Source organism: Cricetulus griseus, chromosome 4, assembly GCF_003668045.3.
Source record: "Cricetulus griseus strain 17A/GY chromosome 4, alternate assembly CriGri-PICRH-1.0, whole genome shotgun sequence".
Taxonomy (NCBI): Eukaryota; Metazoa; Chordata; class Mammalia; order Rodentia; family Cricetidae; genus Cricetulus; species Cricetulus griseus.
Window position 1 is genome coordinate 177,173,654 of NC_048597.1, and position 17,116 is coordinate 177,190,769.

Consider the following 17,116-nt stretch of genomic DNA (forward strand, 5'->3'; position numbering starts at 1 on the left):
CACACCTATGGAAATGCACAAGCATGGGCAGACAAAGGTGCTGCTGGCCTTTGTGTACAATGTACTTTGCACCTCTCAAACAGATGCAAATTTCGCACCTGCTCAGAGGGGCAGCAGGTCTCCGCTACAAGAAAAGGCTTACAGGGTCTGAAAGACCATTCTCTGTCCTCAAAGTACCCTAAGCCCCAGATATCAAAAGAACCTGGGCCCTGGCGCCTTGACCCTCAGGACACTAGAAGCCTGCCCCTGTCTTGGTGAAACATTCTTGGGTACAACAGACTAATGAGGAAAGCACTGTGATGTCTTCCAGTGTCCAGGACCACAGGGACCACAGGAGACTAGGCTCCTAACTTCTAGCCCAGGAAAGAAACAGGATGGTTCCAGTAGGCCCAGACCAGCAGACTTTCTCCAGGAAAAGTGGTAGGTGGGATAAAGAGATGCTCAGTGGTGAACAGCACTGGCTGTTCTTGCAGAGGACCTGGATTCGATTCCCAGTACCCACACGGTAGCTCACAACCATCTGTAACTCCAATTCCAGAAGATCTGACAACCTGGCCTCTGTAGGCACCAGGCACGCATGTAGTAAACAGACACACATGCCTGCAAACACTCATACACATACAACAGAAATAAACCTCAAAAAAAAATGTAAATGGTACAAACAGCAAACTTCACCTGTACCTAAAGGAGACAGTCTCAGAAAAAAAGCAAATCACAAAAGGAGGCAAGCTAGGGCTATGAGCCTCCTAGTTCTGGGCCCAAGAGACACCTAGAGGGCAGAATGGAGAGGATGTCGTATTCTTGCCTCTGTTCCAGGCTCTGTTGGGGTACTGAAGGCCTGGTTAGGGAAGAGACCTTATCCATAGCTGTCCTTTCTCAGCCTGTGCCTCCTATGTCCAGAACTCAAGGTCTGCCTTCCAGTGGCTGCTTCCAACGATAGCCTGCAATGATCATCTCAGGGCTGAGAAGGGAGAAGTTCCAGCACAGCCCACATCACCCATCAACCAGAGGACGCTGCTAGATGTAAGCTTCAGCCCACCTAACAGGGAGCCTGCAGACTGCCCAGAGGGAGGCAGCCTTCAGGATGGCCCCTACCTTGTTCCCTGGTGATCGCAGCAGGATAAAGCGGTGCTTCCGCTTGAGGACGGCTCGAAGGTCCTGACACTTCTCATAGCTTCCGAGTTCTACCGTCTCTACACATTTCTGCTCATCCTGGGGAGGGGGAGAGGCAAAAAAGTGGACTGGTGAGAGCCAGATCCTCCAAGAGCCTCCATCACTGAATATACATCCCATACTCTGATCCTACTCGAAAAGAACATCAGATAACCAAGGTGTGATATTCAGACCCTGGCAAGGAAACAGTGCCAGCGTGTGCTGTCGGCAGGTGTCCATAAAGTTCACCATCCTGATAGGAAGTGGGATATAAAGCCAGGCAGTGGTGGCACACACCTTTAATCCCAGCACTCAGGAGGCAGAGGCAGATGTATCTCTGTGAGTTCAAGGGCAGCCTGGTCTACAGAGTGAGTTCCAGGACAGCCAGGATTATACAGAGATACAAAGTTTGAGGTGGGTTTGTGCCTAAGGGATGGGTCCAGTGAGCCCAAAACCAGAGGCAAAAGTAGGAGAAGCTAGGGAGGCTTAGAAAAGGGTACCTGGGGGTCTGTGAAGGCACAGAGGCCAGGTAGAGATATGTAGAAGAATCCAGAACTCCATGAAACTCAATAAAAGCTTTCCATGAAGACCATGAACCAGACACGCGTGGGCTCACATGCCCTGCCTTCAAGCCACGTGATCCTGAATCGGACAGCAGCTCCCTCACTTGTCACCTCCCCATTCTGACTGCTAGCTAGGCAGAGGGCTCCCCCACCCCAGGCTGAAGGCCATACACAACAGAGAGACAAGAGCGTAAGAACATCCCTCCCTCTGCCGGCCTGTTACTCTAGCTTCATCACTATGTAGGCCAGTGGCCAAATAGTGCCTGTTCTCCACCACTGGCTAATTGTCTTGTGACAGTCTCCTCTAAATCCTCAGGGAGCTCCTTAAGCAGGGAGGTAAATAACGACAACACAAAAGCTTCAGGAACTCCCTGAAAATGACCAGATTTAGTAGGCCCCTTCCCTGGCACAGTAAGCAGAGCCCAGCTGCAAAGACCAGACAAGCTGAGCTGCAAAGAAAAGCTACCCAAAGAGGTTTAGACCAGCTGAAGCATCCGAGGAGGACACTCTCCAATCTGTTAAGCTGCCAGCTGTGCAGTATGCTCAAGGTTCCCAGCTTTTGTGAGCTGTCACCCATGCTGGGCGAACTCTGGAGACACAGCTATCTTTTGTGTCATGTCTGCTCCTGAGAGTAACCTCTTACCCATATTCCTGTAAGTCACCCCAATAAATCTCATTGGTTCACCAAGCTGGACTTTGGTGGTGTCTGTATTTTGATCTGTTGTGGGTTCTCTATCAGCGGTGATCAGTAGATGAATGTGTTTTGTCTCCCCAGGAAAATTTTTGTCACACAACACCAGGCTGCCTTCTAAACTTCCTGCCTGCCAGCCCTGACACTAGAAGGTTTTGGGCATAGGATACCTCTCGGGCAAGCTGCCTAGAATAAGTTCTGCCTTAATAGTGGTTAACTGGTTCCTCTTCTGGAGGTGACCCAGTTGGTACAACTTCCTGGGAAACAGAAACAGGCCCTATGTGTGTGTGTGTGTGTGGTGCGTGTGTGTGCGTGTGTGGTGTGTATAGTATGCATAGCCCTGAATGGCTATGTAGACCAGGCTGGCCTCAAATTCAAAGAAATTCACCTGCCCCTGCCTCCTGAGTTCTGGGATTAAAAGCATGCACCACCACTGTCCGGCTTGATTGACACTTCTTAATTGTTTGCTCTGTGTCAGGAGCCCTCCCAGTGTAGGATCTAGTGTTCTCATGCCTCTCGGGTCCCCCGTCACTTACTGCCAGGGTCATGCAAACACCTACGAAAGCATTGGCCAGTGCATTAATGCCACTTGATAACTTGCTAGAAATGCAACTTTGTGGGTACCTCTGACCCAATCATAAACTCGGGGAGCATGAGCCTGAAAATGTGAAATAAATTTTTGTTTTGTCTTGTTTTTCAAAACCGGGTTTCTCAGTGTAGACCTGGCTGTCCTGGAACTTACCCTGCAGACCAGGCCAACCTTGAACCCACAAAGATCCACCTGCCTCTGCTTCCCAAGTGTTGGGGACAATGTGAATTTTAACTATCACTCCAGGTGACCCTGATGTAAGTAAACCCCTGAGATCCATTGTTTTATGCCAGACATATTCAATCTCAGCGGCCTTGAGGCTATTAACAGCCACACATGCTAAAGAAACCACACATTTTGACTGCAGGACATACAGAAATCATGGAAGTGAACAGGAGGCTGCCTCAGGAAGATGTGCTCATTGGTGCGATAGTGTCACAACTGTTATGGCGATAACCAACTTCCATATGACTGGATCTGAGGCCTGCCTTATAGAAAAGAAATCTTTTTTTTTTGGGGGGGGGCAGGGTCAAGACAGGGTTTCTCTGTGGCTTTGGAGGCTTTCCTGGAACTAGCTATTGTAGACCAGGCTGGTCTCGAACTCACAGAGATCCACCTGCCTCTGCCTCCTGAGTGCTGGGAGAGATGGCTGAGAGGTTAAAAATAACTGTTGTACTAGTAGAGAGCCTGGGTTCAGTTCCCGGCATCCACATGGTGTTTCATAACCATCCATAATTCCAGCTCCAGGGGAGGATCTGATGACTTCTGACCTCCACAGACACCAGGCTCGAATGTAGTGAACATATATATACATGTAGGCAAGACATAAGACATTCAAGCACATAAAACAAAATTATCTTTTTATTTTTATTTATTTTTTTTTTGCACCGAGAGTAAGCCAGCAAGATGCATAAGTAGCTGTACTGGGTGGTGGTTTTGTGTGTTAACTTGACACAAACTAGAGTCATTAGAGGAAGGAGCCTCAGTTGAGGTAACGCCTCCTCAAGATTCAGCTATAAGGCATTTTCTCAATTAACAATCAATAGGGGAGGGCCCAGGCCATGGTAGGTGGTGCTATCCCTGGGCTGTTGGTCCTGGGTTCTATAAGAAGGTGGACTAAGCAATGGGAGGCAAGCAGCTCCCCTCCATGGCCTCTGCATCAGCTCCTGCCTCCTGGATCCTGTCTTGTTTGAGTTCCTGTCCTGACTTCCTTCAGTGATGAACAGCAATGCTGAAGTAAGTAAGCTAAATAAACCCTTTCCTCCCCAACTTGCTTTCTTGGTCATGGTGTTTCGTTGCAGCAACAGAAACCCTAACTAAGATAGTAGGTACACGCTCTTACTGCCAAACTTGATAACCTGAGTTCAATCTCAGAACCCACATGGTGGAAGGAGAGAAGTACTCCCTTAAGTTGTCCTCTGATTGCCACAATAACAGTATGGCATATGTCCCTTCACCCAACAAGTAAGTAATTAGGTAAGTAAATCAATAAGGCAAAGGACTTTTATAAGAACCCCCACACCCAGATAACATCTCGGCTCAGGCCTCAGTACTCAAGGCAGATGGCTATATGGATAAAGGTGGCTAACCACTGACCTGTTCTCTCTCAGGAGAAAAGGGACTAGATGGCCAGGATGGCCTGCTCTCTGTCCAGGTTCCATCCGTTGTCATTTCACATTTTTGCTTCCACGCATCTCTTTTTAACCCCTGATCCTCAATTCTGCCCAACTTCTTTCATGAAGCATATGGACCAGCTTCTACTTTGAGAAGCTCCCCCTCTACCTGCCATGATTCTCCAAACTTTCGTGCTCTTGTGTCTTATCCACTACTGAGGGCATGCAAACATCTATTAAGCACCCACCATAGTCAGGATGGCCAAGCGGACTAAGGCAATGTGATCAGCACCTGCCAGGTACCACACTAGATACCAGGAACACTGAACCTTGACACAGTTCTCCCTTATTCTCTGTGAGTCTGTCTCTTTTGTGCTCCCCAGTGGCACGCCACATGAAGTAGCTCTTAAGAGAGGAATAAAGAGACTGCAGTTGTAGCTCAAGTACTACAACGCTTGCCTCTAATATACTAAGCCCTGGGTTTCTTCCTCAGCACCACACAAACCAGGCATGGTGGCTGTCTTAATGCTGATAACTTGGGAGTGGGGGTCACTTCTCTCCTTCTACCATGTGGGGGTGGGGGTCACTTCTCTCCTTCTACCATGTGGATCCTGGAGACCAAATTCAGGTCATAAAGCTTGGCAGTTGTCTTATTCCATCATGTGATAAACACCATGACCCAAAGCAACTCTTGGAGGAAAGGGTTTATTTCATTTTACAACTTGAAGTTCATCATTCAGGGAAGTCGGGGCAGGAACAGGAACCTGGGAAAAGGAGCTGATAGAAGCCATGGAGGAATGCTGCTTACTGGCTTGCTCCCTGTGGATTGCTCATCCTACTTTTTTATAGCACCCACGACCACCAGCCCAAGAGTGACAGCACAACCTATGGGATGGGCCCACTCACATTAATAATCAAGCAAGAGAATGAACTACAGGCTTTCCCATAGGGTAGTGTGCTGGTGGCATTTTCTCAAATGAGATTCCTTCTTCCAAAAAGACTCTAGCTACCGGGCATTGGTGGCACACACCTTTAATCCCAGCACTTGGGAGGCAGAGGCAGGCCGATCTCTGTGAGTTCCAGGCCAGCCTGGTCTCCAGAGCGGGTGCCAGGATAGGCTCCAAAGTTACACAGAGAAACCCTGTCTTGAAAAACAAAAAACAAAACAAAACAAAACAAAAAAAAAGACTCTAGCCTGTAAAGTTGACATAACAACTAGCCAGCACAGTGGCACACACCTATAATCCCAGCACTCAGGAGGTGGAGGCAAGAGAATTAGAAATTCAAGAACATTCTTAGCTAGTTCAAAGCCAGTCAGGGTCACACAAAACCCTGCCTTTAAACACACACACACACAGAGAAAGAGAGAGAGAGAGAGAGAGTGTGTGTGTGTGTGTGTGTGTGTATCCAGTTTGTCAGCCTTGGGTAAGACCTCCAAAGTCTTCCTGGGCATCCAGGAGAAACTCCAGCAAAAGCACAACACCCACACCTACCCAGGTTCCCCAGTGGACAACTACTAGCCCAAACATACCCTCTTAGGAACAAATTCAGTCTGTTTTCACTACCCAGCTCCCCAAGGCTGCCTGGCTTGGGACAACTCCTCAATACCCAAAGTGCTGAATCATCCAGGGCCTTCTGCAGTTCAGAGAAAAGGATAAAGCAGGAGGCACTGGGTGGGGGCAACAGTTTTGGAACATCAGCCTCTGACAGCAGAGAAACAGCCAAGAGCCGTCTGCACTCGCCTAGTTCCTTACATCAGAAAGAGGAATTGAACTAATAAGCATTTCTCAATTCCTTCTCCTGAGCCAAGCTCCATCCCTGGGTGTGAAGTTCTTGGAATCACATTTACGTTTCTAATGGTGATTTTTTTTTAATGTGATTTGGATTTTTCATGTTTAGGGAATGTGAAACCCTTCCTGCTTCCCAGCTGTGGCCAGATGTGGAAAGGCAGTCTAGGACAAGTATGGCAGTGCCTGATGGGCTGACAGCTGAGAGCCTGTCATTCAACTCCTACAGCAGCTGGCACTGGAAAAAACATATCAACCCTCCTCCCCCTTTTCTTTTTCTAATAAAAATATCCCCAGTCTGCCACTTTCCCAGCTGTGGCACATCCTAATTTGGTAAGTACAGAACATCTGGGAGGCTGTCTGCTCATCGTCATTCCTCACTGTTCTCCCATAGCTTCTCTGTCTCTAGACTCTGGAGGAGTCAGCAGGACAGGACAGGTACTTTTCTTTTCTTTCTTCCTGATGCTTCCTTAATTAATAATTTTAGCTTTTGTCTTGAGACAGGGTCTCACAATACAGCCTAGAATGTCCTCAAATTCAGGGCAATCCTCCTGTCTTGCTAGCATTATAGGTAAAAGGCTGTAAATTTGAGTATTCCTAGTTGTCCAGATCCTAAGCGTAGGAAGGGGATGAGAGTCTAAGTGTAACCCCAGCATTTCTGCCATGAGATGGGACACAGAGACAGGAAAATCCCCAGGAGGCTTGTGGTCCAGCTAGCCGAGTACATAGACAAGAGGCACCCTGCCTCAAACAAGGTGGAAGGTGAGAACTGTTACTCAAGGCTACCTTCCAACCTCTATACATGTGCCTTGGCACATACAATCCCAAACAGTTGAAACACTTATATATACACATGTGTTGTGCACATATACATGTATAAAGAGTAAGTAAATGTTTAATAAGGGTCAACTGTTAGCTCAGTGTTAAAGGAGAGAGAAAAGCTGAAGTTTTCAGCTTTTGGAACAGCCTGGCAGTTACAAAGTCTGATAAAGAACTCTGAGCCTCAGTGGAAGTTTCTAGTACCAATTCCACCTGGAAAACTCTTCAGACCTTCATCTGTAGTCCTTGCTGTCCTGGAATTCACTATATAGACCAGGCTGGCCTCCAACTCACAGAGATCCTCCCGCCTCTGTGAGCGCTGGGATTAAAGGTGTGCACCACCACTCCTGTTGTATATTTAACATTTTAAAATTTTTCAGCCAGATGGTGGTGGCGCACACTTTCAATCCCAGCCCTCAGGAGGAGGAAGTTTGGTTTCCAGAACCCATATGACAAGCACCTATAATTTCAGTTACAGAGAATCTAAAGACCTCTTCTAGCCTCCTCAGCACTATACACAAGGTGCACATACAAACATGAATGCAAATGCTCATACAAATAAATTTAAAAAGTATGAAGGTTAAGGGTTAATTAGCATTTTTAGTGCCAATGCTGACTAAAATGTCTTCAGTTTTTTTCAAATACTTACATAAAACCAGGAAGTCCCAGCATATATGTAGGTAGTTGAGGAGACTCACATACGACATACACAGAGGGCCACAGACCCCCTCACCCAGGAACCCTAAGTTTGAAGCATCTCCCCCATAATACACACAGAGACCCAAAGGATATAAGACACTTGCCTAGGTAACACAGTTTACAGTGAAGTTGGGGTCAGTATGGTGGCGCATGCCTCCAATTCCAGGGGGAGGCAGAGGCAAGTGGATCTCTACGAGTTTTGTGGCCAGCCAGCCTGGTCTACAGAGTAAGACCCTATCTCAAACCAAACAAAAAAGCAACCAAATAAAAAACAAAATGGAGGGAGTCTTCCAGCCCCGGTCTTAGGGTGCTCCTCTTGCTGGCCTGCCTGGCTCGCTTTGCCTCTGCTATGGGGCCAAGCAAGTCCTCACCTCATTCTCATAGACCAGCAGCTGGGCTTGGCAGAGAAGAAGGTAGCGGTCTTTCCATAAACTCAGGAGACCCCCACTGCTCTTTTTGATCCAGCCAGCCTTGTCTGCAGTCCGTGCTCCACGAGGCTTGTCGCTCCCCTCTTTCATACTCTGTAAGACAGTACCAAGACACATCATGAGGGCTGTTGCCATGAAGCCATATGGTCCACAGACCACACAGGGGATGCATCTAGTGCTGGGTACATCATCCTACATGAAGCTTCTTCAGGAACCCTCAAGGCAGATAAGGGAAAAAAACAGCAATAGTACCAGTCACTACCTTACATGTGAGCCACTGTGCTGCACATCACACACACTTTCACCTAACTTTTACAGCTGCTCTCCAAGATGCCAGCACTGTTAGCCACATGTTACAGTAAACTGAAATTCAGATCATGTGGCTACAGAGACAGAACCAAAATTCAAAGCGGGTCTCTCTGAACTCATTTTCTTCCCCTGTGCCTTCCAGTGTTCCTTAAACTGGTGAACAAATGTATTGAGCCCATATAATGTCACCTGTCACAGGAGAGAGAACAAAAGCAATGCAATCTACCTTCGTAGAGTACACAGTGGGGAGATGGAGCAGCTAAACAGTCAAATGCCCAGAAACACACACATTAACTAGTGCAAAGTGCTATGAAGGGACAGGTGAGAGCTCAGCGAGTCAAGGTTCTTCCCACCAAACCTAATGACCTGAGTTTGATCCCCAGAACCTATATGGTAGAAGAAGAGAACCAACTACCACAAGCTATCTTCTGATCTCCATATGAGTGCACACATGCACACACACATACACAGGTGTATACACAGACACACACACACACACACACAGGTGTATACACAGACACACACACACACACAATGAAAAAGAAAAGGCCACAAGCAGGCACTAGTATCCAAGAGGACACTGGGACCTAGTGGCCCAGAAAGACCTCCTGAAATAGAGGATGTTTCTGCCAGGCCTGGAAGGACAAGAGGGACCAGAGAGTGTAAGGCAATCTCTCTCTACACACACACCTTCCTGACTTTCTAGAGAATCCAAATCCAGCTTCCTGTCCTGAAGCAGGGGACTCCTTAGTTCTCATCCCCATGCCAGGCTAGGACTAGGGGGTGGCTACTTCCTCTGATGAGGGCTCTGGGAACTGTCTCTTTGATCACCAGCTGGTAATAGGAATTAAGTTCAAATCATTCTGTAGAAGGTAGCTGCCTGGCAGCCTCCCGGTCTGTCACTCACGTCTCATGCCACATCTGCAACCTGCTGGATGGCTGGGTGCTGGGTACAGAGGTACATACAGGTCTACATGACTACCCAACAGGTTCAAATTCACCTCTGAGTCCTAAACTTAATCTTGTTCTTTGAAGATTTGCAGATGAACACTGAGGTTCTGTCTGCAAAAATAAAAATTTAGATATACCCTTTTTTGCTAAATAACCACTGTGCTGAACTTAGAGGTTCCTGAGGTACTGATTGTGGAAGAGGGTGGTAGAGAAAGAATCAAGAGTGCCTCGGAACCTAGAGGACACTGGAAGAAAATCAACACTGACTAATTTCAACTACATTATTATTTACATAGAGCTCCAAAAAGGGGCCCCATTTAAAGGCACGCCTCTCCCCAGAGATACCCTGTGGCCACAGATGTCTTTGGAAGGACAAGCCCAGGCAGATATAAGTGTGGTGAGCTGTCAGGAGCTGGGCAGGGCCTGGCTTCCGTGTTATGGCTGAGTGGCTCCAGCCTGTTTCTCACTATGGCCCTTCTACCTCCTGGAACTCCACACCATTTGCTTCACTGAGAGCATGGGCTTTAGAGCCCATGTCATGCAGACCAGAAAGAGGTGGAGCAAACCTCTTTCTGTGTCTCAGTTTGTTCACCTGGGGAATGGAGATGCTAACAGTTCCTGTATAAATAGGAATCCATCTTGCTTTTCTGCCTATTGACTAAGATCAATACAGAAATAGGACTCCACAAAGGCAGGGGGCTTGTTTTGTGTACTGCTATCCCTCGATAGCTGCCTAGACAGTGCCTGGCACACAATTAAGGGCTTTTTTTTTTTTTTTTTTTTTTTTTTTTTTGGTTTTCAAGACAGGGTTTCTCATATAGCTTTAGAAGCTGTCCTGGAACTAGCTCTTGTAGACCAGGCTGGTCTCGAACTCACAGAGATCCACCTGTCTCTGCCTCCCAAGTGCTGGAATTAAAGGCGTGCACTACCATCCGGCTAGTTAAGGGCTTGATACATGTTTGTCACTAAATAAAAATAAGGCACATATCCTAGGATACCCTGAGCTTAGTAATTGGCAGCTGTCACCCTTGTTACTGTTGTCACTGCCCATCACTGCCAGACCCCCTTTGAGTTTCAGGGACCTTCTCTCCAGATTTGGTTCTCAATTTAGAACGAGAGCTGAGCTATATCTTCTTGCTCCACATCTCCAGGAATGTGGGATGTCCCTTCTGGTCTTCTAACTTGTGGATGGCAAGAGAAATGGGGAAGTGGGCTGGTTCCAAATGATCTTCCGGGATGCAGGAATGAGGAAGTGAGGAGGCTGACAGTTATGAGCCACCCTGCCAGGGCAAGAGAGAAGAGACTTCAGGGCTCTTTGACAGCAGCAGGGAGGTTCTCCCATTCAATCCTATACCCGACTGCCTCTCCCTGGCCACTGATGACACCATGCCATGTGTTAGGCTCTCATAGGCTGGGGGATGCCCAGGGACTAAGTCTCTCAGGGACCCAGGCAGGCCATCACAGGGTCCAAGGCTGGAAGAGAAGAACTCCAGGACAGGAATCTTTATGCCCACATTATATACACGCACACTTCTATCAGCACGCCAGCACTGCTGGCCACCTCCTAAGCCCTGAGCTCTCAGTGTCTCCTCAACAAGGTGGTGGAATGTGAAGGTGGTACCGTTCGCATCTCCCACCTCTGAGCTCCAAGTGTCTTTTCTGATTCCAGGGAGTACAAACCACCATCCGCAGTTAAAAGGGATCTCAAGTCTCCGGGGTCTCCCCTATCTGCCACCTCCCCTATCTGACATGTAGAACTTCACATCAGCTGGAAGCTCTGGGGGCCTAGGCTGGAACCTAGGCCTTGAGCGCTGTCACCTCTGGACCGGGTAGGCACACTAGTGCCTAGTAAATACCAAGACTAGATTAGCTAGGGTAGCTAGCCCTAGGTCTGCAAGGATGGGTGGGACCAGGACGGCCTGGGTGGGAGGGCTAGGAGAGGTGAGGGGAGGGGACAGCTGAGGGTTTGCAGATGGTGTAAAGCAAAGCCCAGCCATCCTACGGGAGGCCTGGCTAAATGCCAAGGTCCTACTTGCTTCCACCCTCCACCAAACTCCCTCCCTGCCCCGTAGACCTCCTCCCACCAGGGGTCTGGCTACACCCCAGTAGGTTTTAACATGGTGTCCCTCCCCTTGGCAGCGTTCACAGGGGAGGTTTTGTCCTGCTCAGCCCAGGCTCTCCAGCTCCTCTCTTATTGACCAGCTGACCACTGTTTCTGTTCCCCTCCCAGCCATTCTCAGCAGGCCTTCTCCTGCCTACTGCAAGCAGCTCCTGAAGTACCCCATGGCACCAGCCTGGCTTCCTAGGCCTGACATGGGAGTGTCTCAGGGGTACTCTAAAAGCAAGGAGAAACAAGAGACAGGTTACCCTGACCCTGAGAAGGAACGGGATAGAGGAAAAGCTACAGTGAAGTTACAACAGACAGAAGCCAGCAGAAGAAACCTTGTTGGCATGGCACATGACAGGCAGCTTGTGATGACTTCTGTCCTTTGACTAAACCCAGTGATAGACTGCTAAACTCACTCCAAGGCAAGCATGGTAGCACATGTCTTTAACCTCAGCACTTAGGAAGCAAAGACAGGATGATCTCTGAGTTGAGGCCAATTTGGTTTATATAGGGAATACTAGGCCACCAGCCAGGACTACATAGTGAGACCCTGCCTCAAAAGAAAAATAAAAAAATACTAAGGACCTACTTTATCAGAGCTCTAGAATGAAGCATATGAAGAGAGGAGAAAATACAGGCCCTCCCTTGAGGGATCTTCCAGGCTCATGAGGACAGTACATAACCTGCCTGTGGGAAGCTTTAGGAGGGTAGGGGGCTATCTCCTACTCTTGTCTGCTGGGACACTCTTGGCACTTACCCTGGGGGATTTCCCCATCCTATCCTTCTGTTGGGGCGAGGGCCTGGGCCTGGGATTGGTATGAAGTCCTTTTAGAAGGCAGATGGATGTGGGGAAGTAAAGGGAAAAAGGCATCAGAGACTTTATTTACATTCTCGTGGCTCTGGAGAGCTGGTTCATAGTTAAGAGCACTGGTTGCTCTTCCAGAGGTCCTGGGTTCGATTTCTGGCACCTACATGGCAGCTCACAAACATCTTTTTTTTTTAAAAAAAAAAAAAAAAAAAAAAAGCTTTATTTTGTAAGTTGCTTTTGTCATAGTGTCTCTTCACAGCAAGAGACTAAGACAGATGTTTTTTGTTTTTGTTTTTGTTTTCTATATGGATGCTTTGTTTTCATCCATACCAGAAGAGGGCACCAGTTCTCATTACGGATTGTTGTGAGCCACCATGTGGTTGTTGGGAATTGAACTCAGGACCTCTGGAAGAGCAGCCAGTCAGTGCCCTTAACCACTGAGCCATTTCTCCAGCCCCTGCTCACAAACATCTTTAACTCTAGTTCCAGGATATCTGAAGTCCTCTTCTAGCCTCCACAAGCACCAAGCATTCAAATGGTTCACAGACAGGTTTGCACGCAAAACACACATACATATAAAAAAAATTAAAAAGACAACATTCTCATTCCTTTTACTACAGAAAAGGGACAGCAGAAAGAACAAGAGGTTAGCCCAGTGTCATAAAACCAGTGCTTCGACAGGGCACTGCCATGCCTGTCTCAATGAGAGTCAGGGCAAGTGTACAGCCTGGAGCCAGGGAAAGGCATGATTTTGGGAAGGCAATGGAGCAGAACCAGGGAGGCCTAGAGATAAGGTTTCCAAACTTACTCCAGGGACAGTAACAACACCTCCATTGATATCTTTGGTTTTCAAAGTTTTTGTATATACATTATCAAATTTCTGGATTTCCCTTCCCTTATTATTTTACAATTAGGAAAATGAGGACCAGAAAACACAGACAGATACTAGAGCCCAAACCAGCACTTCTCCAAACCTCAGCCTAACAGGGACCACTATCCTACATCCTACACAGAGGCCAAGGGAGGCTTGTCCCCAGGGTGCCTGGGACCCAGGAAGTGCAAAGCATAAGGGCAGAAAGCAGCGATGTGAAAGTGAGGTGAAAAGGTGGCATGAGGTCAGGGGCTGAGTGAGTGACCATATTTAAGAGGCATTTAAGAGAAGGATGAACACCGAGGCATAGGGAAACAAGTGAACACTATTAAGTAGGAAGCAACAAGAGTTAGGGGTACCAAAGAGAAAACAGGCACAGAGAGCCCCTTGACTCTGTGGATAAGACCTGGGGGTTACACCGAGGAAGTAACATAGGCAAGACTTTAATGACCCAGGTATGTCAGGAGGTTTTGGTATCTGGGAGTTAGAAAGTAGCAATGTTAGCGATTATGGATCACAGGGAGCATAGGGTTGTGCTGAGCCCAGGAAGCCCCAGGAGAACTTCCTTTAACTGGGGACCAGAGCAGATCAGGAGATGGAGTAATCCTGACCCACATCCTCTGGGAACACGGGAGGGACCTTGGGCAGAGAGCACAGCCATTACAGGAGGGGAACCGGAGGGGCAGGCAGCAGCCCCACCCGTGACAGCAAGAGAAACCACAGCAAACCATAGTGGCCTGACTTTGCCCCCTACCTGTACCCACTCTGAGTTCAGGGACCACAATCATACTGTTAGGTCTAGGGGAGGAGGCTAGGCCCTATGTTTTATAGAAGAGGAAACACAAACTAAGAGGGGAAGTGACTTATCTACCATCCCACACAAACTCAGGGTCTAGCCTAGAGGGAACAGAGCCTTGCTGCTCCAGGAAATACGCAAGTGGACACTGACAGGAACACAGGCAGCTGAGCTCACTGAAGGCATCCCAGTCGGCCAGGGTGGCTCCAGGGGGAAAAGATTCATCTTTCTTCCCCACCCTTCAAAGGATAAGAAAGTCTGCTTTTTAATAATTTCATGAGCATGCAGTAGGTAGCGGCTGTATCCTGGACCCTTGGATAATGGGAAACCTGCAAGAACAGAGGGCAGAGGAGGCTCAAGGGATGTTGCTGATCTAGACTTTGCTTCTGGGAAAGTTAGCCGACCTGGCCCTTCAACTAACATCTTCAAAAGGCATCTTTTGAAAAGAAAAGGGCAAAAGCAGTGGGGACTCTTGAGAGATTTACACAAGAAAGACAAAAGCAATTTCTTCGGTCCTGCCACCAGGTTCCATTACAGTCTCGTTCCTTGAGACAGTGGCCCAGAACCCCGAAGAACGTCCCTCCCCTAGCATACATAAGCAATCTGACCTCTCAGGAGTAGATCTGGCCATGGCAGGCAAGAAAAGCCAAGAAAGGGTGTAACGGGATTCAGTCACAGCAACCCAACTACTTTCAGTAAGTCACCCAACTCTACAGAGCCTCAGTCTCCCCGCCAATCCAATGGGAATCATGACAGGCACCGTTTCCAGTTGGTGAGAAAAGCTCAAAACATAACCGAGGATGCTGTTGTCGAGGTGCAGGACTAGACCTCCACCCCGGCTATCCCCCATCGGTCCAGGCTCTGCCTGAAAGAAGGGAAGGGAAAGAGTGTGCAGAGACCGGTCGAAGTAGGGCGGGCAGGACCCCAGTCCAGCACCCTGCTTCGTCTGGCCCAGCCCTCACCTCCTCTTCCATGGCGAGTCTGTGAGGTCCGGCCGTTCAGCCGTTTACTGCTGCCCGCGCCGCGCGGGCTTCACTTGCTCCATCTATGTGCAGCCGGGCGGCGGCTCGCTGTCTTCTGTCCCGCCGGCTGCCTGGGGCCCAAGAAACTTCGGGGGGCGGGGCCGGGGCCGGGGAGGGGCTTCCGGGGCCGGGGGCGGGGGGAGGAGTGCAGCGGCCCCCAGCCCCCGCCCGCTGCGCAATGAGGAGCGTGGCCCGGTGGGGGGTGCAGGGGCGGGGCCGGGGAGGATACTGGGAGGGGCTGGTCTTGAGCTCCGGGAATGGACGGAAGAACCCGGGCGGAGCTGAAGTAGCAGGAAGAGGGCGGGGAGAGGTTTCCCGGACCCAAGCAGAAAGAGAGCCTGGGGGGGTACCGACTGGAGAGATGGGGGATACGGAGGGGGAGGGGGCTTCCGGCCCAGAGGCAGAGGCGAGGGGGATGCGGGCGGGGTGGGGCAGGGCGAAGGCGTGGCGGGGGCGCGGTTGGCAGAGCAAGCCTTGGAGGCGGTGGGTGCTTGATGCCTTTGAGGTTGTCTAACCCAGTGGGCCTGGGTTGCGGGAATGGATCCAGCTGCCAGGACAGTTCAGAAATGAGTGCACAAAGAGGTTCCTACTCTTTCCGGGTTTTTTGTTTTGTTTTGTTTTTTTTCGTTCGAGACAGTTTCTCTGTCTAATAGTCGGCTGGCCTGGAGCTCACTCTGTAGACCAGGCTGGCCTCGAACTCACAGAGATACATCTATCTCTGCCTCCCAAGTGCTGGGATTAAGGACGTGCACCACCACCGCCTGGCTGTTTCCTCTTCTTTCCTCCCCGAAGTCTGAGTAGTAGCAATGGTTTCTAGCCTATGAAACTTCTGGGTGGAGCCGGGCCATGAGTTTGGGGTTTATAACCAGAATCGGAGTCTGGATTCCTGTCCTTTATGGCTCTCTGAAACCCCAAACTGCCGTGCTCATCTCTCCCTCGTTTAACCTCTCTTTGGTTCTCAAGTTACCTTTACTCCATCCAGCCCTGATCTGACCACATTGCTGGAGAATGGGGTGAAGAGACCTACGAGAAAGCCTTTTAATTCTATCATGCACTTTCGTTTTATACTGGAGAAACAGGCCTGGAGGATGACTGCCACATCCAAACCTCAAGCACCACACACACACACACACACACACACACACACACACACACACACACACACGAGCTTTCCAGGTCAGGTGTGCCCATGCTACAGCACCCAGAATTTTGTGCGTGTGGGATGGATCAATGGTGACCTCCTTTGACTCTGGCTGCCAAAGTCTCAGTCAGCTACAGCAGCTGACCAAGCTTCTCTTTCACTGCCCTCTGCTGGCCTTTAGGCTCCTGGGTCCTTTTCAGTTCTCCATGGAAGAGGGTGGAGCACACTGCTCGCTCATTCCTGGGACTGGTTCTTACACCTTAAGGGTGGAGATGGCTAGGAAGATAGCTTATTGGTTAGGAGCACTTCTGCTCTTCCAGAGGACCCACGTTTGATTCTCAGCACCCACGTAGTGGCTCACAACTGTCTGTAATTCCAGCTCCAGGGGGATCTGAGGCCCTCTTCTGGCCTCTTCAGACACCAGGCATGTAAGTAGTGCACAGACATGCAGGTAAAACACTCATACACATAAAATAATAAAATAATTTTTTGCCGGGGCGTTGGTGGCGCTCGACTTTAATTCCAGCACTCGGGAGGCAGAGGCAGGCGGATCTCTCTGAGTTCAAAGCCAGCCTGGTATCCAGAGCGAGTGCCAGGATAGGCTCCAAAACTACACAGAGAAACCCTGTCTCAAAAAACCAAAAATAAATAAATAAATAAATTTTTTGAAAGATGAAGAAAACAATGTGCCAGGACCCCAGTGTCATATAACAGCTTCCTCCAAGATTAAAACAATCCATCCTGCCTGAAGTTCCTTAAACAGGAAGGTA

General features: G+C 49.1%; 1 protein-coding gene across 1 annotated transcript in view; it reads right to left on the reverse strand.

Annotated features, from left to right (window-relative positions):
• Plekho2 (pleckstrin homology domain containing O2) overlaps positions 1 to 15,283 on the reverse strand; it is a 25,749-nt gene extending 10,466 nt beyond the window's left edge. The window contains exons 1-3 of the mRNA XM_027411322.2: positions 15,146 to 15,283; positions 8,285 to 8,434; positions 1,096 to 1,212 (exon numbers count right to left, since the gene is read on the reverse strand). Coding sequence (XP_027267123.1) covers positions 1,096 to 1,212; positions 8,285 to 8,434; positions 15,146 to 15,157 — 279 coding nt within the window. The 5' untranslated portion in view covers positions 15,158 to 15,283. The remainder of the gene's footprint in view (positions 1 to 1,095; positions 1,213 to 8,284; positions 8,435 to 15,145) is intronic.
• Between the last annotated feature and the right edge of the window lie 1,833 nt (positions 15,284 to 17,116).